Here is a 26,354-nt window from a genome sequence, read left to right as displayed (position 1 = left end):
ATGGGGGCAGACGGTGAAGGACAAAGAGACTGCAGTCTACACAGCAGGACAGCCAGGGAGGCCAGAGGAGGGTTAGGCATACTCCACAAATCCATCAAAATCCCATGGAAAATGGAAGGTTCTCTCTTAGCAAGCATTCCACCATAAGCACCACCTTTGGAAACAAGTTTTAGATTGGTGTGTGCTCTAAAGGAGCCAAGGGGAAACGGTGGATGGGCAGAGGCTGCGAGAGTGGAGGATGCTCACCTGGGCTGCCCTCCAGGTGCACTAGCACTCTCTACGTCCTTGTGGTCTCTGCAGGCATCAGCTTCCTCATCTGTAAATGTGCCGGGCTGCATGCTCTTCTAAGTTCCCGTCTTCTCTAAGAGTCTAAATCTCTATCAAGTCGCCAGATGCTCTGTATGGACTGGGCCTTTTATTAATATCCTATAGCCCCCTGCAATCAGAGGGAAGTACTGAATTTCTTTGAGGGAGCCAAATGCTAGAAGAAATATTGCACCTCAGTCATTAGCCCTCAAGAGAGCATGACCTTAACACCCTTTCCCCCACCTCCAACAGCACCCTGAGAGCTGTAAGCTGTGGCTAAGTATGCCTGCCCAGTCAGAGAACAGGTGTCATTTCTAGAACTCAAGCACTGGAGCTACATTTAAACTCTCTGATGAGTTGGTGGGGAGAGAGACATGGATAACATTTTCCGGGCAAGCAGGTGGCTGAACATTAACTAGCCAGGTGCAGGGCAGCTGCAGATGGCCGTGTGCTTGCCACTCCAAGGCAAACAGGTTTCTGACACAGACAGATGACCATGGGGAGAGAGGCAGACTGGTTTCCTCAATTCCTAGGGCAAAATGTGCTCTCCTGGAGAATCTTTGAGTTAGAAGGGGCCCCCTGCACACCCACTGTGGTCATTAGACCAGGCGCGTTGCAGGGAGGGTAGAAGGGAGTGCTGGTCCTATTTGGACCTCAAGAACTCCTATCCCCTCACGGAACACCCTCTGGGTATAGCAAAGGAGCCCGGGAGTGGGGAAAATGGGAGCTGCAGAACTGAGAAGCTACTTCAGCTTTGAAACAGCTCACAGGCTCATCCAGGCTTTTGCCTTTGCTGGGATCTCCCCAAACTGGCTATCAGAACCCCATGGGAGAGCCTGAGGAACTTCAGGCCTGGCTGAATCACAGTAGCCTCTCTTTCCAGCCATACTTCCTGAAAGACAGCATTCAGCGGCAGGCCACCCCCTCCCCAGAGATCTGCCCCCCTCCCCAGCCATAAGTATCCCCAGCCTAAGGACATTCTGGGCCAGGGGGCCAAGGTCATGAACCTGATTGGTCACAAAAGTTATGCTCAGGCCTTTGCTGCTCCCTAGACTGGTTGCTATTGAGTCCTCCAGCCAGAGAGGGTAGGACAGGGGTGTGACCGCTCACCTCCAGCCAGAGAACAGGTGGGTTGGGCCACTCACAGTCCTTAAAAGTCCCTAACTCTAGGTAAACCCGGACTCCTTCAAGAATAAAAACAATGCGGGTGTGGGTGTCTGGAGGGAATGTAGTGGAGTCAACCTCCCAGCTTAGGTGACAGGCAGACCTTAGGTTACTGAAGGCAAAGAGAGGCCAGGGGCAAATCAATATCAGGCTTCCCGGCAGAGCCGGGTTAGCACAGTGTCTGGGCTGCTTATTTTGGTCCAGTGCCTTGGTTTTGTTTTCTCAAGAGAGGGTAAAGTCAACATCAGCAGGCCAAGGGTTCGCATGCCATTTTGTGGTGCCAACTCGCAGAGGAGGGAATGTGGAGCGTTTGCGGGGCAAGGGTGTCAAGGTGGCCAAGGGACTCTCGGTCCCCCTTGAACAGCCAGGGGCACTTCCCCTTCCAAAGCAGCTCCCCAGGCAGCAAATTTCCTGTGGCACTCCCAAGGTAAGCAGTTCTGCTGGCCACTCTCTGGCTGGGACAAACACAGACCTTGCACAGTAACCAGGAACAGAAATCCACAAGGCTTGGAACCTCAAGGCCCGAAATGTTCAGATGACACTGTCACCTTCCAGGAGATCACCTCACGCTCTACTTCTGAGTTCCACGCCGAGACTTGCATCCTCTCGGGTGCTGGCTCCTCATTCACGTGCAGGGAGGACAAGGCAGAGGAAACAACAGCCTTGCCCTGCGGAAAGCCGCTCACTTTTACCCTGGCACCTACTCTGCTGGAATCTGACTCTCAGAAATGTGCTTTGCTCTCCATACAGGGAAGGCCATCCATTCATTTTCTCAGTCATTCAACCAGTCTTTACTAAGCATCAACTATGTGCCAGCCCCTGTTCTAGACACCAGGGGTACAGAAGCAAACAAAACAAAGTTGCTGCCTACACACAGCTCTCACTGCAGTGATAGTGATATTAATAGGTGAGCTCTCAGTAAGCACTGGCTTTGCACCGGACACCACTGTAAATGCTCAACATGGATCTTGTGTAATCCTCAAGACAACCTTAGGCTCACAGGCCCTACTATGAGCACCCCACGTAAGAGAGGAGGAAACAGAAAGACAGAGGAAGTAACATTTCATGGTGATGGCAGGATTCAAACCCACTTAAACACTCTGATACTCTGCCTCCCGAGCTATGTGACAGTCACTGATACCATTTCCTGATGGGGAATTCTTTTTGGCCTGTCTTGAAAGCCATTTCTGTAGAGGACGTGTTTTACTCACAAAATGGCAAGTGCCGGTAGGCTTTCTGAGGACAATAAAAACAGAATCACGAGGATATAAAGAAGAGGAGATAATCTTTGTGAAACTTTCTTCTGTCCTTCTAGTTAGAAGAAGCTGGTGGGAGGGCACTCCACCCTCACCCCTTTTGTAAAGTCCTTTATGACCTATTTTTTAAAATATATTTTATGATTAAAGTTTTAAAAAAACAGGAGTGTATCAAATAAAGAGTAGAAGTTGGGTATTACCTTGTGTGAGTGATCTAGTTGGTCTGTGGCTGGGGCAAGACCAGCTCTGTGAGAGGCCAACAGTTTTTCATGAGTTCTGAGGTCAAACAAGTGTGGGAAACTCTGAATTATGTAAAAAGAGCTGCTGGGTTTGTTGTTGTTTTTTTTAACTACAGAACTTCTCAGAGCATTTAATACGCTAAAGACCATTGTGTCTCTTCAAGATGGGGATACAGGAGGTAGCATTTTCTTACTTGAGCGTACAACTATTTTAGGGGGAGATGTAGAACAAATATTAAAAGCTCATGAAACCAGAAATCCAAGGAATATGAACCTGGGAAACGCTTGACTCACTGGAACCACTTTCTCTGCCAGAAGCACCGTTTTTCTTACTGGGCACATTTTTGAAGATGCATGAATTTCTCCAGCAACACCTCAGAGTTACGAGGCTTCAGAGGGTCAAGCATGTTAGAGTAGGCATCAGGAGGTCCTTGCGTCAGGGTTTCAGGGATTTTTTTTTTTTTTTTTTTTTTTTTTTTTAGGGGAGGCTGTAGGAAGGAGGACCACCAAAAGATAAGCAATAGTAAAGTAAGAACAAAAAAAAGAAGGTTCTAGACTGGATTCTTCCACTGTCTTGCTGTGTGCCCTTAGGTAGGTCCTTTACCCTCTCTGGGCATCAGTCCGGTCCACACTCACCCTTCTGCAATAGATGGGAATGGACCAAACGGTCTGGGGGCCCCTCCAGCTCCCACATTGTAGTTCTCACTCTGCCCTGCCACCTAAATGGGGGAAGTGCTGGTGGGCAGCCCTGGGGACGACACTGTAACTGAGACACATCTGTCTTCTGAGACCAGGTGCCACCTTGCCAGGGGCCCTGCCCTGAAGAACGGGAAGGGTATCAAGCCTCAAAGGAGCAGAGGACCCTGCGGAAATACAGGTTGGGCCACCAAGGAATCAAAAACACTTGACCTCAGATGCCAGTACCTAGTATCAAGCCTGGTGACTTTGGAAAGAATCACAGATGAGCCCCCTGAAGCAGCTCTGTGCACAGTCTGTGTTCAGGTTTGTTTAGGTGGTTCAGAGGGTAGGCTGTGTCCACTCTCTTCCCTGATCCAGTCCCAATCCCCACTCCCATCACTGCCTCTCCTTCCCAGCTCCCCGTGCTCCCTAGTCCATAAGCACCTCCAGGTGCTCCGTGTCCTGCAAGGCCCCTAGGCCCACACACTTCCTTCCTGTCCGTTCCACGTCTTCCCAGTATCCTCACATTGTACCCAGTTCTTCCTATTCCCCATGAGCCCCCAGTCCTCCTTTTATTCAGTCAACAAGTATTTATTAAGCACACAAAACATGTCAGGTGCTCTTCTATGTTCTGGGGATACGGCAGTGAACAAAACAGACCTGGACTGGGCTCTCAGGGGATGTATATTCTAGAAAGGGAAAACAGAAAATGAACAAAAAAGCACACAAGAGGTGGTCATAAGTGAAGAATTAAAGCAGAGTATGGGAACAGTGAGTGATGAGGAATGCTATTTTAAAAGGCAGGGAATCGTGGAAGGCCTCTTGGAGGAGGTGACACTTGGGCAGAGACCTGAACGAAGGGAGTCCCTTCCCTGGGTAAGAGTGAGTCTGCTCTGAGCCCACCTCCAAATGGCTCTCAAAGCCAGCCACCCTGGGTTTCAGAGTGTCCAGACCTGAACATGGAGCTGGGTCTGAGCAGGAACCAGCCAAGCCCTTCACAGACAGAGTAAGCCAAACTGCCCAGGTCACGGCAGCATCCTCTTTGTGGACCTGAACACCCTCATTCTTCTCACCTCTTGCTGTCTTTGGGACCTGGTTTTGTGATGTATCCGTGGGGTGGAGGTTAACAAGACAAGGAAAGTGAACAAAGCATCAGCTGTTTCCCTACAGAGACAGACATCCAGGGCCCCAACTCCACAGCCCTGGACTGTGAGGGTGCAGACTGGCAGATTACGGTGGAGCTGGGCCTCCCTTTCTATCTCTGGGCCTCAGTTTCCCATCTGTGAAATGCGAGGGCTGGATGGTCTCTAAGAGCCCTTCCAGTTCTAAACCACTGTATGACTCTGGACTGGCACAAACTGGGTTTCCGGGAAGAGGCAAACAAAGACACAGAGAGTGAAGAAACCTTATGGTTTCTGTGGGAGTGGAGTGAAACACCTTCACTCCCACACTGGAGAGAATAACTGGAAACGCAGTCGCTGAAGCATTAGCCCAAAAAGAGGTCCTTCTGGGAGGCCCTTGGCTCTCTGACACCAAAGTCTTGTGGGCCGAGTCTCAGTGGTCCATTTCACACACCACACTGGACCTCTGGTTTATATAAAACAGACCATAAAGATTATTCCGACAGTTGCAGGGATATTTTATACTCTCCCTGCCCGCTCTCTGACTGGGGATGAAGGGCAGAGCTATAAAATCTGCTTGGGAGGCAACCCCTTATCAGGGGGCCGGCAAGGCACTGTTTGCTGAAGGCCCCGTTTGCCCAGGTGCAGCCACCATCCAGGTCTGAAACAACAGATGGTCCAGGCTTGGAAGCGAACATCCCGTTTCCTCTGGACAAGCCATGTTTACACAGGGACAAGCGGCATGAGATCCTGCTGAGGGCCGTGGAAGAGACCAGGTCCCACACCAGGCTCCACTGGGGCCCCTGCACACTGGGCTGAACGACTCCTGGGTGTATAAAACTCACACCAGGAGCATACCACCCACGAGCTAAACGCAGAGCAGCAGTTTTAATTGGAGTGGTTGAAGAAATTATGTAAGTTGCTAAATAATCGAAAGCATCGTTTTTATAGTATAAAGAGGGGTTTGTTTTATAATATAAAGGAAATGCAAAAATTCACATTAATTTTTAAAATAAAAAGCCAGATATCAAAGAATCTCTGAGCTTGAGGTGGGCTGCTTCAGGTGATGCCCTTTGACCTTCCTGGGCACACACTTACCAGCCTCCTCCACAAGGGCTACTTAGTACAAAAGCTCGAGAAGCTTTAGGGGTATATATACTTGGGCTTTCTTTCATTCCACACATACTCACTGGGTGTCTGACCTGTGCCAGCCATGGTTTTAGGCACTTTGGAGTTAGATGCACTTGAGTTTCTGGGCCTCAAGTTTGTTTTTGTTTGTTTGTTTGGTTGGTTGGTTTTGTTTAAATCTGTAAAATGGAGATAATGAATTTACCTCATTGGGTTATTGTGACGAGTAAATTCTTTCTTTTGATCTACCTACCTACCTACCTAGCTATCATCTCCTAGAACAGCGCCTGGTAGTCAGCAGAGATCCAATTACTTGTAGCTCCTGTCCCCCAACCATGGGTAAAGGCAACAGTGATGTCTTCCAACAAAGCAGACATCCCTTAAAACAATTCCACTTCTACCGTCTAAATCCTCCTTTCAGCCACTAAAGTCATTTGTCATTTCTCCTCCAACACAAAAGTTCACTGAGCAGCATTACCTTATACAGAGAAGGTTAATTCGTTCAACCAACAAATATTTATTGAGTTCCTACTCTGTGCCAGGCATACCACAGAGAACAGAAAACCCCTGCTCCCCTGGAGCATACATGGGGGAAGACAGACAACGAACAAACAAAAATATATAAACACACCAGGTAGCAGTAAGTACTTTCAGGAAACACAAAGCACGGTAAGGGAGTGGGCTGGGATGTTAATTTACATAGGGTGGGGTGGTGTGAAAAGACCTAAGAAAGTGACATTTACACAGACCTGAAGGAAGCAAGGCGGTGAGGCGAGGAGACAGCGTGCAGCAGATTAATAAGCAGATCTGGGACTCGGCACCCAGGTTTCTGAGCCCCTGGTGCTCTTCCCACTGCACTAGCCCTAGGCCAGCAGAAGGGAGGGAGGACACCGCCGTGACCCATGGGCGCATGGGAGAAAGTGTTATTTCCAGTTATAATATTTAGTTAACTTTTCTATTTTTCTTTTTGTCCTTATGCATTTTAATATACATAATGTAAAAATACATGTATTGGGGTTACAGACTTAAATATCTTTTACTAAAGACGTGCAAAGTCCGAAATGCCTGCAAAGCCCTGCTGCTCCCTAGGTGAGTCTCTACCTACCCTATTCCAGCCTGGCAGGGGCCCTGACCAAGCCCGGGGGTGGGGGGGAACTCTCCTCGCCAGTTGCACTTGGAATGCAAGAACCTGCCCAGATGCAGGAAGGCTGGCCTCCCTCCCTGGCTCAGGAAAGTGCCATCAGCTCCAGAGCAGTGCTCAGGGCCGACTGGTCATGCCAACTCTGGGTGACACCTTCCAGCCAATCCTGCTATGCTGCTTCGGGTAACACAGCCCAGCACGGCCCTCTCGGTCCAGGGGAGCCAGGCAGATGCAGCCACCACAGCGGGCTGTGCACTCCCCTCGGCCTCCCTGACCGCAGATTTCACTCAGCTGCAGCCACGCCTGGCGATGCTGAAGTGTACCATTTCATTGATTGTATCACCAGCGAGAAAGGTCAAAAGGCTGCTGATGGAGACAAACAATGCCCCCATGTCTCATTTTGTTAGCAAATTAATAGTAACACAGCCAGGGAAAGAGGTGGGATAGGTTCAGTATTTACTGAGTCAGAACAATCACAGTTCTCGCCGCTCAAGCACAGTGGTGCCCCAGTGGATGGTGCTGGCCAAGAAGGAGCAGCTGAGGGTGCAGATCAAACACTCCTCAAGCCCCAGGCCAGGCGCCTCACAGCTCACTCCCTGATGTGCGAGGACCAAGCCGAGAGCTAGCCTGCGGAGGCCACCACAGCTGCGTTCCTCCCGAGCAAGGGACACCTCAATGCTTCCTGGGCCGAGCAAGTAACACGCGTGTAAAGCAGGAAGGTGGTGAGACAGGAGGGGATGGAGGAGCCTGAGGGTGGTAGCCAGAGAATACACTCTCGTCTAAGGCGAGATGAATTACATGTCTGTCTTTCTTCTCCTTCTATTTTTTTTTTTAACACTGTACAGGCCAATAAAACACAATGATTCCAACAAGAAAAGGTCCCCCTCATGGAAAAAGCCCACCCCATACAACACAGCTGAGGGTGGGTGAGGTCTGTGGGTAACCATACCGTAATCTCTGGTCTAAAGACTGTTCCAAAATTTTCTAAAGACCCACTTTTAACATCCTAAGAAAAGTAGCGTGGCGCTGAGGATGGGGTGGTTTCTGGAGGGCAGTGTGTGCAGTGGTTAGACTCTTGGGGTGACATCAAACCAACTAAGTTCAAACTCAGCTCTGCCATTCACTGGCTGTACAACTTCAGTTCAATTTCTTGGCCTCTTTTATTGTTCCATAAATGGAGAAACCACCAAACTCATAGATAGGTATCGGAGGGACTAGCATTAAAATGAGGTAAAGCATGCAATTGCCCAGAACTTACAAAAAAGGCTGTTTAATACATGCATCTAAAATTTAACATGGCCAGAACAGAACTGTTTTCCCCAGCCCCAGCCTCTTTCTCTCGACCTCTGCTCTTTCCCACCTCAGTGGACAGCATCACTACCACCCAGATGCGCAGACCAAAGACCCAGGGATCCCACAGCCGAACCGGGGAGTGCACTGGAGCTGGCTCAGTCGTGCTCACAAGAGCTAACTGCATCATCCAGTGCGAGGCTGGTAGCCTGGAATCAGCCATGGTGGGGATATTACACCACAGAAACTGGCACACTACACCCTGGCTAGCTTACCAGCATTCCACTGTCCTAATTATATGTAAGCCCTATTGACTCTACCTCCAAAATAGCCTGATTCCAGTAATTTCTCACAGTCCACTACCAGGTCCCAGTTGCCACTACCTGTCACCCACCTGGAAGACCACGATGGCCTTCTTCCTGTCACCCTGCTTCCTTTCTTGCCCCTCCACTGCCATCCTCCCCAGAGCAGCCAGAGTGAACTTTCCAAGTATAAATCAGAGCATAGCTTTCTTCTAATTAACTCCCTCCAAGGGCTTCTCAACATGCTCAGAAAGACTTCCTGAGGCCCTACCGGCCCCTCCCAGAGCTCCCTCCCCTCCCCCTTCTCCCTCACTCGCCTGGCTTCAGCCACCCTGGCAGCCCATCTCCGGGTCATCACATGCTCACCACTATCCTGTTCCTTCTGTTTGGAAAGTTCTTTCCCCAGGTCTCTGCATGGCTGCCCCTTTCTCACCACTGGAGTCTAAGCTCAGATTTCATTCCTTAAGGAAGATGTCCCCTGACCACCTTAGCTAAAGCAGTCCCCCAGCTAGCCTCCGTCACACTTCCCTCTTTTACTCTCTGGATGGCCTTCAGTACCTGCAGTTTATTATTTGTGTGTTTGTAGGTCTTCCTGAAACTAGAATGGCAGCTCCCTGAGGGCAAAGACTCTGGCTCTTCCTTTTACAGCCACGTTACCAGTGCTAGAACAGTACACACAGCAGACATGTCATTACTGATAAATGGGGCTATGATTATTAGGCCACTGATTAACCCATTCCCTCTCTGCTAGAGTGGACTCCATCCTCCCATTAGAAGGCAGGGAAGATGCTCCGGCCCCATCAGAAAGCACATACCTCGGTGCTAACCTGACAACCAAGTAAAGCTCAGATTCAACTAGTTACAGGCCAAATAATTCCTGTTAGTACCCTCCGGGTGACCAGGGAGTCAGCACTTCCAAACCTTCATTTCCTCATCTGTAAAGCTAGCAAAATCATACCTGCCTCAAGGGATTACTGTAAATCAAAGTAAGTGCCGAGCCCAGGCCTGGCATACAGTAGGAACACATTAGTATCCTTTTCATGGTACCACCCACCATACCTTCCATGCCTCCATGAGTTACCTGGTACCCCTGACATTGTAACACCTGACATTTCTTGCCCAGAAAAGAACAATTCTGACTTTGCTCAACTCTCCTCAAACAACCAGATACAACGACAAAGCCCTCATTCCAATGAGACAGCATAAATGCTACATTCTGCTCTACAGTGATATAACGCTTTCCCTGTGGCTGCCTCGTGTCAGGGACAGCCTGGCACAGCTGAGGGCCCAGAGATATGGAGCACCACCCCATCCCGCTTTAGTCGGCTCTCGTGAAGAGAGAGGACACTACCAGCTGCCCAGAAAGATCTCATTGGCTGCCGAGCTGCACTCAGCCTACGCAGAGCCAGGGAGCCCTGGAGACGACAGTGCATCTCTGTCCCTGAGTGTGATGTGAATGTTTTCCAGGCATCTCTCTGAAAGGGTCTTGAAATGCAGGGTTCACTTGGGACCCTGGAGGTGTCCAGATGGGTTAGAGATGGGGCAACTGAGTCCCAAGGAGCCAAATGGTCCCTGGTTCCATCACACTGTAAGTGTAAGTGAGCAGACTACCCCCAGGTCCCCTGACTATGCCATGCAGCCTTATGTCAAAGCAGAGGGGCACCGATGTGGGCAAGAGTGAGTCAGGCATCTGCTTGCTGTCCTACTGGGTCGCTGCCGCCGGAAATCTACAGAAGCCTGAGGAACAAACTACAGAAAGGCCTTGCCAAAGGCCACCTCCAGGAAGAAAGAATGGGAGCTCTCACTTGTCTGTTAGTTCCTCTCTCCAAGGCTGGGCCAGGGTCAGGTTCAACACCTCTATCCCATGGGACTGGCCTCCAGCTTAGCTGAGACCACAGGGTCTAGAAAGCCCGACAGAAGTGAATACAGCTTGATGCAGAGGAAGACGTACTAGTCAGGGAGTCACCGGCTACATTTTGGGCTCTACCATTACCTGAGGCATCACCGGAGGCAGTGTCCTTCCCCACTGAGCCTCGGATTCTCAGCTGTGAAACGAGGGGCTGGGACTGGTGACCTCTCAGGGTCCCTCCATCTCTAATGGTGCTCATACAATTCATTCATTCTTTCTGGTCCTCAGTCATTCATCCAACATACATTCCCTGAGCATCTTTTCTGGGCCAGGCACTGTGTTAGGTACTACGGGGGATGAAAGAGATGGATAAAATGCAGTCCTTTCCCTCAAGGAGTTTTGAATCTTATCCCTTGTCAAGTTACTTAACATCTCCAAGTCTCAGTTTCCTCAAAATAAAACAGGTTTGGTAACAATTCCCACAGCTAACACCAAATAAGCATTTACCAATGTGCCAGGACTGATCCTCATAACCCAAAGGCGGGTACCATATTCTTCCTCACTTAACAAAACCAAGAAGTCAAGCACTTTTCCCTAGGTCACTGTGATAGGCAGAATAATGCCCTTCCCAAAGATGGCCACACCCTAATCCCTGGAACCTTGCAAAAGAGGCTTTGCAGATGTCATCAAGGTTATGGACACTGAGAAGAGGAGATTATCCTGGATTATCCAGATAGGCCCAATCTAATCACACGAGTCCTTAAAAGCAGAGGACCTCTCCCAATTGGGTCAGAGAGAGATGCAAATCTAGAAGAGGGATCAGAGGGGCGTGATGAAGCAGGACTCGACTCACCACTTCTGGCACTAAGATGGAGGAAAGGGGCCACAAGCCAAGGAACGTGGTGGCCTCCAGAAGTTGGGGACAGCCCTCGGTTTACAACCAAGAAGAAGAGGGGGACTCCTACAACTGCAAGGAACTGAATTCCACCAACAATCCCTAAGATTAAGAAACAAATTCTCCCTACGGACTCCAGAAAGGAACACAGACTGCCAATACCTTGATTTTAGTCTGATGAGACCTGTACCAGACTTCTGACCTAAAGCACGCTAAGAGAATAAATGTGTATTGTTTTAAGCCATGAAACTTGTGGTAATATGGAACAGCAGCAAGAGAAAACTAATATAGTTTCTATACACCCAGAAGGTGTTGGAGCTAGGTGCTGGGGCTCCAGGGCCCGCATTCTATGTAGGACCTTTGTGCATAACATGGACACTCAACCATGCTGTGATGCTCATCTCATGGAGAGTGCCTGAGATAACTCTCACCACGCCTGGTGCACAGCAAGTGCTCAAAATGTGGTACTACTATTGTCACCCTCCTCGTCAGCTGTTACAATCTAGCAGCAAAGCTATGTTGCACTGTTTCCCCATGTATCAAATGAAGGGACTGGACTACACGCTCTCTTGCTCTCCCGGACCTGGCTCTTCTGGGTTTATCCTCTGCTCACTCCATTTCTGCATTTCCACCTAAGATGGAAGCACAGGTTGCCAGGCTCCAGGGTGAGCCTCAAGCCTTCAGCGGGGCTGACAGAATTCCCTGCATCTGGTGAGCACACATGAAAGGAATAAGATCTCACAGGGGCAATGGCTTTCATGCTCTTTTGGAGGCCACCAATCCAGGGAATTCCAGGGCTTCAGAGTTTGGTGGGGGGATGGGGGGTGGGGGAGGGCGCATTCTAATCTAGATTGTCACATCACCCTGGCTGTAGAGGGGCAAACCCCAGGCCCAATTAAGGGCTTATTTTATTTTATTATTTTTTAAGGGTTTATTTTAAGGATACCTTTAGACGGGCAGCCTACTACATCCTGCCCTAACAACCCTAGTGTTCTACAATTTCTAGGGAGCAAGGGGGTCCTCTACCAACCCCATGGTCTGTTGCAGAAATAATGGAAAAGGACTGCAAAGCTTGTTGCAAATAGAGGAGGCTGCCTCACTTGCCCTCCGGAGCTGTGAACACGTTGCTGCTCCCTCCCACTGACATGCTCTGTTCTTAATAAGGCTCCCAGAAAGATCTCTCCTTCGAGATAATCATAGACTCTCAGGGGCATGCCACTCTTAGCTGTCAGCATCACTTAGGAAGACCTTATAAAGGCTTTCTAAACCTCCTGTTCATCTCAAAGTTGAGCTCTCTTTAAAACCCTGTTAAATCCCATTGCAAAACTTCTGTGCTTGACTCCTGGCTTTTTTCCTAAGTTTCTCCCACACCCCACCTGGCCTACTTCTCCCCACCCCCAGAAGCAGAGGCTTGGGTCCAATGGCTACATTCTCTCTGAGCATCATCGCTGCCTCTGGTGCTGGTCACCCTTCCCTCTGCCTTGGTTTCCTCTCACACCCTGGGCGGGATGAAAAATTAAAGACCACAGGACACTGGCGCATGTACACCTTTGCCAAAATAATAACAATGACCACAAAGTCAGACCTGTGCTTCCATCCTCTGTTCACTATGACAAGCTGCCTTTGGAGAATTAACAACTGTTCTCAAAGAACAAGGCTATAATCTCATTATCTGGTCCGGACCGTCTTAATCTGCCATCAAGCCCAGGTGTGGCGGATCCACGGACTGCCTTTGGGAGACTATTAGCCCCCATATACAAATACTGCTTTTACAAATGCAAAAAAATGCAGGAGCATTTTTCTGAGGAGACTCTTCATAGCTTCCATCAGTTTCTCAAAGGAGTCTGTGACCCAAAAGACATTAAGAATGCTGGTTTTAGGAACTACACTCCTCCAGGAGGCTCTGACGAACACTTACAGGACAAAGTTCAAGTATCATTCTGTTCTGGTAGCCTGGAACTGTCATGGAACCTGGCCACAGTAGGCTCTTAGTAAATGATTTTTTTTTAAATAAATTTATTTATTTTATTTATTTATTTTTGGCTGTGTTGGGGCTTCGTTGCTGCACACGAGCTTTCTCTAGTTGCGGCGAGCGGGGGCTACTTTTTGTTGCGGTGCGCGGGCTTCTCATTGCGGTGGCTTCTCTTGTCACGGAGCACGGGCTCTAGGTGCGCAGGCTTCAGCAGTTGTGGCACGAGGGCTCAGTAGTTGTGGTGCACGGGCTTAGTTTCTCCGTGGCATGCGGGATCTTCCCGGACCAGGGACCGAACCTGTGTCCCCTGCATTGGCAGGCAGATTCTTAACCACTGCACCACCAGGGAAGTCCCAGTAAATGATTTTTAAAAGAATGATTTAGAAAGCACCCTCCGAGGTGATTTCTTCATGGGGGGAGGAAAGGGTGCCTGGGGGAGGTGAGGGTGAATTTTTGCAGGCAGGTGGATATGACGGCAGACCCCCAGGCTAGGAGGCCTACAGTTCTGGTCCCAGGTCTGCCTCCAACTTCAGTTTACCGGCAAAAAGAGGCCAGAGCCATCTGTCCTGCATGGCTGTCCAAGGAGCTATGGGGAGCTTTGTCATCTTCTGCCTTTCCTGTTGTGTTTCTGGGGCTACCATTCCAGTCCTATTGTTTCTCAGCATCAAGATGACATAAACATTTCCTCTGTTCTATTGGATATCTGGACTGACCTCCTCTAGTTCCAGAAAATCAAATTCTCAGGCCTTGGAGGGCCCAAGGCACCAAGGCCTACCCTACTGACAGGAGCCATGCGGTAGGTTTTCCTGCTGCTCTGGGTCCTTTGGTACACACCTCCAGATGCTTCTCTCTCAGGGGCTATTTCACAGGCTGGGGGCTTCAGGATTCTTCTGGAGAACAGAGGAAGTCAGAGCCATGACAGAGCCACACAAAAAGCAGAAAGTGGCAATGGACAAGGGCCTGCATCAATGGTCAAGATATGTTGGTTCAAGTCTTAACTTGTGGTATGTTCCTTGACCTAGGAAAAGTTAAGTTTCCTCTTTGTGTATTAGTATCTTTATCTGGGGGATGGGGGATGGGGCATGGGGTGGGAGAAGGAAAGATCTCTTATTATCTGACACACAAAAAAGTCTTTAAAGACCTCCGGTTTTCTGGAAGGCAACTGCAGTCATGATGCTCTGACCAACTCAAGGGCCCCTCAGGAAGCCTTTTGCTGTGAGAAAGTGGAAGCAAGAACAGAGATGCGATGGGGCACCTCAGCTTTCCAAGACTGACTGGCTTCTGAACCACACAAGAACCTCCTCCCTAAGTTGGGGTCTTGCCAGAGAGGGGAAGGTTAGGTGAGAACTCACTGCCAGAAGGTCTCTGGAGCTCCAGGAAGGCAGGGGAATAGGAAGGATAAATCATAGCAGATCTTAACCCAATGTGGTGTTTCAACTCAAGATCCCATGGGATGGGAACGCTGTGGTGATCGGGCAGCAGTACCCTCCCCGAGTCCACCACATCTCCACCAGCAACTGAGGCCTTGACATTAGGTGGTCATGGCCCACAGTGACCCAAGGGTTGAGTGACTGCTCTCTGGAGTGGGTCAGCTCAGAGGTGTGGCTGGGGGTGGACGCAAGGAATGGCTCCAACTCTGCACATTCCCTCAAAGCGGTGTCTTTCACATTTTAAAAATGGTGTGGGTGCACACCAACCATAGAAAGATAACAGAAGGAGCAGTGGGTCGGTCTGTACAATGTGCAATGGAAATGCCAGTGGCCTAGGGTTCAGAGAAGGCTTCTGTGAAGTGACATCTCTGCTGAGGCCTGGATGGTGAGTGGGATTTGGGCAGGCAAAGAGTGGGTAAAAAGGGCTCCATGAATAGGGCCCAGCATGGACAAAGGCCTGATGATAAAAGAGAGCACACAGAGTCTGTTTCAGAAACTGAAGAAAGATCAGTGTGGTTCAAGCACAGAAGGAGGCAAGGCGACCGGCAAGGGAAGAGCCTGGAGGGGTAGGCAGGGGCCAGATCATGCAGAACCTGGAGGCTGTCCTAGGGAATCAGGCCACAGGGAGTCGGCAAGTCACTGCTGAGCTGTCTTGGGAGCAAAGCAAATGCCCTTCTTAAGCTGGCTCGTGGATTCAGTTATCACGGTGGATAGCATGGCTGGGCCCCTAGTTCACCATCAGGTCTCATCATCTCTCATTTTGTGCAGTTTTATGCTGGGACCTTTCTTGCCAAACTTAACTGCCGTAGAACATTAATGCTCTGCTTCTGATTTCTCCACTGACGTTGGTACCTCATTTCCTACCCTTCCCTACCACTCACAGCCCTGGAAGAACCCAAAGGGTGGGTGATGGTCCATCCCCACCAACCAGGAAAGACATTTGAGGCCCACATACAAATCACCTCCTTGCTCAAGAAAGTGTGTGCCAGTCGGGCATCCAGTTTCAGGGGAGAGCGGCTCTACTCAGTACAGCGGGGCATCTTCCATCTCCGGCAAAGGGCAGGGAGGAAATGAAGGAGTGGAACATTTGAGAGGACTTCCTAGCCCACCTGGGGCCAGGCACAGCTTGATAATTGTTTTTGGCAATTCCGAAAATATCAGAAATACACACCTGAACAAAATGCAAAGCACAACAGAACTGATTTCAGATTACGAGTTTTTTGGCACCCACCCTGCCTCCACCTCAGTAAGGGCCTCTTCCCTCCACGGAACATACAGAGCTCGTTCTCTGCTCCTTATCGAACTTCATCATGCGTTGTTAACTTCCTTGTATGTTGTATCTCTCCTACTTGATTTTTAAGCTACTCAGGAATAAGATCCTGGGGTGTCAGTCATACATAACACAATGGGAATGGCACCCCTAGAACAGTGCAACCAAGGGTCCTAGGAAAGCTCTCGAGATCACCTCCTGGCTACACCCCAAGACAGTGACCCTGGACAGCTGACTTAACCTTGCTTTAGTTTTTTTGTCTGTAAAAAGGGAGTCATAATACCTAACTCCCGGTGTAATGTCTGATGACTAAATAATCTTAATGCATATAAAACACCTGGCACTTGGCAGGCCTTCAATGAATCGGCCTTCTTACTCCTTCTCTGCATTTTCCTACAGTTTCCAGCCCGGGGCTTTACAAATACTCACTTCAAAACTGGGTGAAGGAAGGGTCAATGCTTGACTCTAATGACAGAGGTCTCTTGCCCCTCAGGCAACACAGAAGCCATTATGTCAGCTGTGTATGAGTTTTTAGAATCCGGGCTCACGACAAAAAGCCACAGAGGCTCAGGCCTGTATAGACAGCATACTGAACTGAATATTCATACTACCTTACTGCAAGTGTTTAGCTAAATCTGGTGTCCTGTTAAAAATGACTATGCAGCAATCACTTTGAATTGAACAAGAATATCCAGTCTGTCACTTTTTCGCTGAATCGTAAATCAGAGAGCTCACAATTGATGCTGCAGAAAAACTCCTAAAGGCAAGGACATGTCACAGGGGACCTCTATGTATTAGGTAAACTCGAAAGCTTAAAGGTTTCAGGATGGAAAACTTCCCAAATACAGCAAATAATCAATCTCAAGCACCCAGTCATGGAAAATATAGCTAGTTCATGAAGCAGTTATATTCAAATAAGACCTGTTCTGTTTTTGCTTTTGTTTTTTTCCGGTTTCTGTCCAATAGAGATGTCCTCTCAAGGTTTAGCAGAGAGCCTTGCCCATGGTAACACAAGCTGCATAACTGAGCCCTGAGCCAAGTGCTTTTTACCTGGACTTCCTCATCCAATCCCTAGTTCAAAGCTGTGGGGCAAGTGCTGCCATCATTCCCATTTTGCAACTGAGGAAACTGAGGCAACAGGAGGGTAAACAGCTTGCCAAGGTCACGCAGCTAGTAAGTGGCAGGGCCAGGCAGGCCAGTCTGCCTCTAGCGCCTGCACACTGAACCACTGGGCTTTACTGCCCTCAAAACCCGGGGGAAGAAGCTGGGCTTGGGAGTCCACTTTGTTGATAGTTTATATGAGACTTTCACTTCCATGATCTCATCTGCTACTCCTGGCAACCATATGAGACTGATAACACAGGTCTTATCACCATTTTACAGGGGATAACCCGCCATCCCACGTGAGGCTCAGAGAAGGTTAGGACTTGCTGATTCCTCACCTGGCAAGCAGCAGAGATAGGACTTGAGCGCCTGCACTTCACAATGGCAGGCAGGTTTGTGCAGGCGAGAGGACTGTGGCTGTGAACTCACATGCTGGCAGTTCAGGGCATCTAAAGTGGGTGCTGGGGCATCTCCTGCCAGTCCTGTACTCCCAGCTGCAAATGTGGGGGATGAGGGAGGTTCACAGATGGCTGATGCTAGCAGCTAAGTAGGGAAAACTAGGCTGTGTGGGGCATGCCTTTCTCTTCTGAGGACTCGAATATCTCCCCACGGACCACTGTTCCCTGCTCCCCACAGAATCAGACTCTCCTGAGGCTCATAGACTCAGAGGAGCGTTGCTTAATTTTCTGGACCTTCTTTTGCTTAACAAAACACACTATTATTACCTTTTAAGAAACTGAGATATAACTTACACATAGTAAGACATATAAATCTTAGGTGTACAGCTCAATAGATTTTTATAGATGTATAACCTGTGTAACCGCTGCCTAGATCAAGATGTTATTTCTCTTAGATTTTTTGCCCCTAGTGTAGGAAGGAAGGGCTTAGCACTGCAGCCCTGCCGCGAACTCCTCTACTGCTTGGACCTGGCCCTAGCACCCGTGGGAAGGAATTGAAAATTCCAAGATCTGTAGGAAAAGGGAGAAGAGGGACAGGCCTAGGCTATGGAGAGAGGAGGTGGGACAACCAGAGATGGAAGTCTCCTGCACAGGAGCACGGGCAGCAAGGCCCTTCCCTCTCAACAGCGCTCAATAAAAAGCTGTGGTTTCATACGCTCAGCCATTCTTAATCCACTGGGGACCCACGTACACAAATATACATATCAAATACGTATAGTGGAGTTTCACATAAGCCCTGCGAAAACTTCTTCCCCACCCAACAGTCAATTTATGAGTAAACCCATGACAGCGTAAATGGTTTGCTCTACTTATGGTGTAAGTTTGCCCCGCATTATCACTGTGCACCATGGACCTATTTGGCTTGTGGGGTAGAACAGAATAGGAATTGGGAGTCCCTCCACAGGAGGGTTACAGCCTAGATGAGGAAACAAGTCCTACACATATCAAATGTTTGCCAACTGGTAAAGAATAACAACCATAATTATTATTACGTGCCTAGTGCTGGGCCAACTATTTTCTACTCTGCTTCATACATTCCTCAAACCTACTCACTGGAAGGTGGCACAGCCAGGATTCCAACCAGGCAGGGCTGACACCAAGGCAGGCGTGGCACCCTCCAGCCCAAGCTGCTTCTCTGTAAACAGCCCACGCGCAGCATGCTCTGCTAGGCTCACGGGAGCAGGACTTCGCGCCTTCGTGCTTTCTGTTCCCTCTGCCTACAAGACTCTTTCCCCAATGTACACAGCTGGCTCCTTCACCTCCATCAAGTCTTTGCTCCAGTTTCATCTTCTGGTGTGGCCTTCCCTGACCACTTTGAAAAACTGTAGCATCCCCTCTGCATTCTTTAATCCCCCTTTCCTACACGGTAGGACCTCAATAAATACCTGAAGAGTGAAAAAATGAATGAACAATAATGTTGGTGGAAAGCTTTTTAACCAAAGGGTTTCAAACACTTCAGTGCAAAGACTATAAACATCTGAAAATAGCCAAATTCACATTCCCTCTTTCCTGGAAGAATTGCTAGTGCAGGTCTTGACCAAAAAGTATCAAGTGCATCCAGCCTGGCTTTGCTGAGTGACCTTAAGTTCTCGTGCAGGTGAGCAGACATCCTTGGTGCCCACCATTGGGGAGGGGTCCCCAGGAACCCTGTCATGCAGCCTGACCATGTGCGGTACACCCATGCCATTTTACAGAAAGGGCCAAGCAGAGCCCTTCTGCTACAGAGATTCTTCATACCAGCCTCCTTGCTGCTAAAGTCAGGCCAACAACATTTGTGACAAATGACAGTGCATCACTCTTATCTGGAAGCCACATGTCCAGCAATTTCTGTGAATCGAAACCTTGCCAGGAGTCATAAAGGACAACGAAGAACTCTGAGCAGCAGATTGCACAACAAGAGCAACCTTGTCACCATCACTTACATTTATACAGCATTTCACGGTTGCCAATTCATTTTTACATACTTAATCCCATGTCATAAGTAAGCAGAAACGCAGAAAGTCCAGGTACAGGCACCAAAGCACAAGTACTCTACTTTACAAGAGTTCCTCAGGTCCTCGCTTATATCCTATTTATTCTTGCCCTACACACTATTGTGACAAAGCCAGTCATTTTGTTTTCCAGGCCACTGCAGATTCAGAGTAGAAGAAGAGAAGGGGAATGACGTATGAGGTAGGAACACTGAAAGAGCAAGATGTGACAGATGACAGCAAGTGAAGAGACCGGAAAGTTACATAAAGCATATCAAAGCAGAATGAATTGCATTCCAGGACCACTGGGGGGTGGGGGGGCTAGGGCAGAAACAGTCTGCACATCAATTACCCTTTGGGGAACTGCTGATTTTTAGCATCAAAGCAATAACAAAAAATGATGACTTGGGGTCACCAGGACAAAGGTTAAATACTGTGTTCAGCACTCAATTACTTTTGGTAACACCATATGACTACTTTCTTTTGTAAACATCTCTCCTAGTTTCTAAAAGTCTCCTTGAATTGATAAACAGAGTTTGAAAAGAACATTTACATTTTTAAAAAAGTAAAACCCACTTTCACAAGTAGCACTGTGACAGGACTTCCTGGCTTTTCTCAACTGCTAAAGACCTTCCTCCCATCAATCGCCAAGTAGCCTAAGTCCGCACACTCACATTTCAGATCCAGGCTACAATCCAGCTTGTCCCTTCCTTTTCCCCCCTACTCCTCATTGTTTAGCTCTGGGATTGCATAATTTACAGTCACCCTGCGAAGGGCCGTGTGTTCCAGAGTAGGAAGCTGTCACACTGAATAGAACACTGCTGGGCTGCATTCACAAACAGAGCATTGCACAACTCCTCTGCACAGCCAGCAACAGCAAACCTCCTCCTTGAGTGCAGGCAGCTCCTGACAATCAGAGAGATTGGGGGAAAGGGGTGCCGGGAAGGACGGCAACCATAAATTCGCTCTAATTCATTGTATAACAAAGCAGGGTGGTAAAACCGCAACCATATTTTCAAGTCAGGACTGAAACGAGAGGCCCAGGGCAACACCTAATTTGGTTCCTAGAACCCAACACGTTGTGAACTCATTTTCTCGGTTGAGAGGGAACTATGTAGGGGGGCAGGGGTAGAAATGATCTTGGGACTTTGGGTGAACGAAACCCAAGAGCTAACAATAAGCAGGCCTTCCTGAGTCCAAAATGCTAGGACAGCTTTATTAGCGGCAGCCCAGATCTGCAAGGGCTGGGGCCCTGGGAGACAGCATGGCGGGGACAGGAGTTCCCAGAGAGTTCAAAACCTGAACGCAGAAGGTGTGCTGACTGGTATATGTATGACAGAGCAACAGGACTCCTCCAACTCTGGAATGTCCACTCAGCGATGAACCAAGGTGTGACGCTGAACAAGTCTTTCAGATAACCTGAGTCTCACTTTCTTCATCTCTAAAATGGGGATAACCAGTAACCTGCCACCAGTAAGAGTTAAGCTGATCATGTATATTAAACATTTTTAAATAATAAGTGTTCAATAAATGTTATTTCCTTCTCCCCAAATGGCTTCCCCCAGCCCTTCCTGAACATTCTCCCTTGAGAAGTCAAGGGAGAAATAGGAGCACATTCATTCTTGCTCTGGTACTAGCTAGCCATGGGAACCTGGACAGTTCACTCCCTTCTCTAGGCCTCACAATCTACAATTAACCATTAGAATTTATATAAAAATTAAATAAGGTTGATGAATACAAAATCAATACACAAAATCAACTGTATTTCTATATACCAGCAACAGATACAAAATGCAATTCAAATGCTTATACCATCACCTTAGGAAGGCTTTCCAGTCAAAAGACCTGAATTGCTATAGTTGCTGCTAAAAGCATGTCAGTTGAGCTGTATTCCTGCCTGGAGTGGGGCAGAGTAGGGGGAGCTTGGGATTCAGGAAAGGGAAGAGGATAAAGAGAATAGTTCTATGTCAAAGGAAGGGAGGGAGGGAGGAGGCAAACAAGCTAGATATTCTGTACACTGTACAGATTCTGGGTGCTGGCAATATTTAATGAGAACACCCTTCAGAGCGTTCTGTTTTTAGCACAAGTCAATTTAGATGATAACACTAAAATTGAGTATCTGTCTAAATTAGAAGAGTAATCTAATATCAAGACCAAGAAATACCAACAACGGTAGAACAGTTAAATTAGTATCTGAAATGTTGTGACAAATACCATACGATCTCACTTACACATGGACTCTCTAAAAACAAAACCCCAACCCAGCTCAGACACAGAAAACAGACTGGTGGCCGCCAGGGGCAGGGGGGCAAAATGGGTGAAGAGGGTCAAAAGGTACAAACTTCCAATCATAAAATAAATAAGTCATGGGGACATTTATTTTATAGGGACTATAGTACAGAATGGTGGCTATAGTTAGTAATACTTCATTATTGCATATTTGAAAGTTACTGAGAGTAGATCTTAAAAGATTTCATCACAAGAAAAAAAAATTTTTGCAACTATGTATGGTGACGAATGTTAACTAGACTTATTGTGGTGATCATTTCACAATGTATACAAAGATCAAATTATTATGTTGTACACCTGAAACTAATATAATGTTAAAGTCAACTGTCCCACAATTAAAAAAATAAACTATTAGTGTCAACAAAAAATAAAAATTTTAAAAATGCTATTCATAAAAAGGAGCAATTATAAGACCATTGTAAATATCAAGTATCCAACTATAAATTTAACAGAAAGTATATAAGCCCTCTATGGGAAACATTATAAATATTTTTAGGAAAAATTATGATAACCTAAATAGGTGGTGAAACGTAACATGCTCATAGATCAGGAGGACTCAAGATGTAAAGATATCAATTCTACCCAAACAGATTAGAAAGAAATACTACTCAAAATCCCAATAGCAGTGGTGTGTGTGTATGTGTGTGTGTGTGTGTGTGTGTGTGTGACATAAACTGATTTTTACATTTACATGCAAACACAAAGGACTGAGAACAGCCAAAACACTCATGAAGATGGCCAAGGTGGGGGGGGATTTACTAAACCAAATATCCAGACCTGTTATAAAGCTACAGTAATCAAGATAGTGTGGCAATGAGCTAGGAGTCAAGAGTCCGATGGAATGGAACACAGAGCCAAAAGACAGGTCCCTGTGTATATAAACATTTGATTTATGACAGAGGTGGTTCTACAGAACAGTGACTGAAAAAAAATCTCTTTTTCAACAAGTGGTGCTGGGACAAATGGGTATCCATTTAGGAAAAAAAATGAAACTGGAACCCTATCTTACACCATATATAAGAATCAACTGCAGGTGAATTAAGCACCTAAATATGAAAGGGAAAAGCTTCAAAGCTTTTTGAAGAGGGAAAAAAAGGATAACCTTTGCCATCTCAAAGTAAAACACAGATCTCTTAAACAGGACACAAAAAACACTAACCAAGAAGGGGAAGATTGAAAAATCTAACATAAAAATAAGAACTTTTTAAAATCACAGTGTATCATTAACAAAGTGAAAGGACAAAGGACGGTAATATTTATAATGAATAAAACTGGAAAAGGACTATTGTCCAGAACATATAAAGAACTCCTACAAATTAATGAGGAAAAACCCCCTAATTGTAAAAAAGTAACAAAAGAACAGGTGCCTCACAGAAAAGGAAATCCAAAATGTCCAATCAATATATGAAAAGCTGTTCAGCCTCATTAGCAGAGCACGTAAAGTAAAACCACAATGAGATACACCATCAATTTGGCAAAAATTTAGAAGTTTCACAACACCAAATATCGGCAAGGATTTAGAACCACCCAGGAATTCTCTCTGCTAGTGCAGAGTGTAACATGGAAAAACCACTGTGGAAAACAATGTGGCATTATCTAATATAATTGAAGATTCCCAGCAATTCTACTCCAAAGAACCATTTACAAATGTATGTGCCTCAGGATATAAATCTACATGGGTATTCAGAGCAGCATCCTTCATAATTGTCCCAAACTCAAAATAACCCAAAGGCACATCAACAGTAGAATGGATAAATAAATTGCAGGGTAGTCAGAGCTGGTATATAATGCTGTATAGCTATATAGCAGTGAACTGAATAATGTATGGCAAATTCATGAGTATACACAAATATTTGTGAATGCTCCATAGAAAAATTATAAATATTCAGAAGAGAATGCTATAAAATACTATATAGCAATAAAAATGAATGAACTACAGCTATGTACAACAACTTGAATAAATATTACAAATACAATGTTGAAGGAAAGATGCAACTTAATACATAACAGTATGATTCCAATTAGGTCAAGACCAGGTAAGAATCAACTGTTTGATAAGAAGATGCATGTATAGGTGATAAACTCTAAAGAAAAGCAAGGAAACACCATGAAAATCAAGGTAGTGGGGAGTGAGGGAAAGAGCTACGATCAAGAAGGGATATTTAGGGACCTTCTTTACACGAGTGCATGCTTTTTAAACACGTGCTAAACATGTAAGATTAATGCACATTTTGCATATGTATTAATCTATGTCACAAAAATGCTTTTTTGCTACAAAAAAAAAAGTTTCAATGTTACCTCTTCCAGAAGTCTTTCTAAACCCCAAACCTAGGTAGATGCTCCCTCGGCATCCTCCACCTCTCAGCTGGCTGTAATGCCTATTAACCTAAGGGCATCTCTGCCCTCAAGGGCAGCCATGGAGCTGTCTTGGCTCACCATTGTATCCTGTGTCTACACAGTGTTGAGCACATGGTGAGTGCTCAACAAATATAAATTAATCAACGACTGCACTGAAGGATCTGAGTTGGTAAAAAAGTAATTAGCTCCAGACCAATCAACTGACAACCAGCAGAACCTACTGAGTGATGTTATGGAAGGAGAGACCCACCTGGAGTCAGAAAAACTAGGCTCTGGTTCCATCATGTACTGGCCATATTGCCTTAAATACATCACTTTTTTCACTGATAGTAAAAATACTACAAATAGCTACCATTTAGGGAACTTCAACATTATGCTAAGTGCTTTTAGCTGTGTTACCACATTTAATCCTCACAGTGTATCTGCAATGAGTTTAATTTTTTTTCAATCTCTTTTTAATGATTAGGAAACCGAGGTTCAGAGCGATGAAGTGATTTTTCCCAAAGCACACGACAGCCAACAAATGGCAAAGCCAAGATCTCCAAAATTCATGCTTTCCTGATAGTACTACACTGATTTTCACCTCAGTTTTTCATCTATAAAATGGGGATACAGGAACGTCTGTGTGGCCTGACAAGGCTGTTGTAAGTAAAGCTCCAATGCAATTAACGAATGTAGAAGCAGCCTGTAAACTCTAGAGCGCCATTCAAAGGTAAGGAAAATAATATGTAATAAGCATCTACCATGGGCCCACACAAAACAAGCAGATGGTTTCTACCCACATTGAGCTTTCAAGCCAATTGTAAAGGAAAGCTATGTGAACAGGAAAACTAGGAACACACATCAATAAACTGATTTAAGGAAGCCTTTAGGAAGAGCACACAACACAGGCTCAACTGTCAGACCAGCAGTGGGTGTACTGCTTGGGCTGTGCAAGCCTGGCTCTTTCGTCCACCAGCCACGCAGCAACACAGCCAGAGGTATTTTGTTAAGGCATACTGCAATTTTTTTTCTTAATTAAAAAATGTACTTTTTTTTTTTTTTGGCCGTGCTGCGTGGCATGCAGAATCTTAGTTCCCTGACCACGGATCGAACCCATGCCTCTTGCAGTGGAAGTGCAGAGTCCTAACCACTGGACCACCAGGGAACTCCTAAAAAATGGACATTTTACAAGTCAGATTTACTGACGTATAATTTACTTACAGTAAATTCACTCTTTTTGGGTATACAGCTTGATGAGTTTTGATAAACATAAATAGTTGTGTAACCACCAATTAAGAGACAGAATATTTTCTATCACCTCCAAAAGTTCCCTTGTTACCCCTTTGTAGTCAATCTCTCTCTCCTACCATCCCTAGAAACCAGTGATGTGATTTCTGTCCCTATCGTTTTGCTTTTTCCAGAATGCAGAGGAATCTTTTTAATACATAAGCCAGGTCAAGTCGTCCTGTGTTTTAAGCCCCCATGGCATTCAGAATGAAACCCAAATGCCTCTCCGTGGGTTGCACAGTGGCTCCTCCCTGCCTCTTTAATCCCGTTTCGCGTTACTTTTCCTTCCCTGTGGTCCGGCCTCCCTGGCTGCCTTTTTGCTCATTTCTGCCTTAGGAGGCTTTGCATCTGCTCTTCCCTCTTCCTCAGCTCTTTCCTGACCAGCTTTCTTTCCCTCATCGCCTCTCACCACTCCCCACTGTTTGAGCCCTATTTCTTCCTTTAGAACATGAAATGACCTTGCTCATTCATTTACTTGTTTACTGTCTATCCCCCTTCTCTAAAGCTGTAAGGTCCTCAAAATAAGCAGGGAGCTTGTAGGTCTTATTAAGAGCTCCGTTCCTAGAAACTTAGAATAACGCCAACCCATGGTTGGGCTTCCATTGGGATTCACAGAATGAACACACGTGTGCCAAAGAAGTAGGGACTAGTGAGGTCCACGTAGTTGAAACTCTAAGAAGATTCAAAGAAGAAACAGGCCTTATATTGCATGCACATGGGGGGAAAAAATGGGTAGGAGGACTGGCCACAACTCCGAACCAGGGTCTCCCTACTGCCATTCTACCATCCCTTCCCCAAAGTCCCCAATGATGGGGCCACAGAGTGCCTGGGACACAGAGCCAGGGCCTCTCCCATCCTGGCCCTC

The 26,354-nt window shown here is 46.9% G+C and overlaps 1 protein-coding gene across 3 annotated transcripts in view; it reads right to left on the bottom strand.

Moving 5' to 3' along the window:
- Positions 1–26,354, bottom strand: part of GNAO1 (G protein subunit alpha o1) — a 165,746-nt gene that overhangs the window by 126,106 nt on the left and 13,286 nt on the right. Inside the window, exon 1 of one of the 3 annotated variants that reach the window (XM_082862767.1) lies at positions 247–1,110. The exons of the other annotated variants lie outside the window; for them this stretch is intronic. Coding sequence (XP_082718893.1) covers positions 247–338 — 92 coding nt within the window. The 5' untranslated portion in view covers positions 339–1,110. Of the gene's footprint in view, positions 1–246; positions 1,111–26,354 lie in introns of those variants that run through there. 3 annotated transcript variants of the gene reach the window in all.

Source organism: Leucopleurus acutus, assembly GCF_964270905.1.
Source record: "Leucopleurus acutus genome assembly, chromosome: 20".
Taxonomy (NCBI): Eukaryota; Metazoa; Chordata; class Mammalia; order Artiodactyla; family Delphinidae; genus Leucopleurus; species Leucopleurus acutus.
Note: the sequence above shows the minus strand (reverse complement) of the source record. Positions and strands in the feature narration are given on the sequence as shown.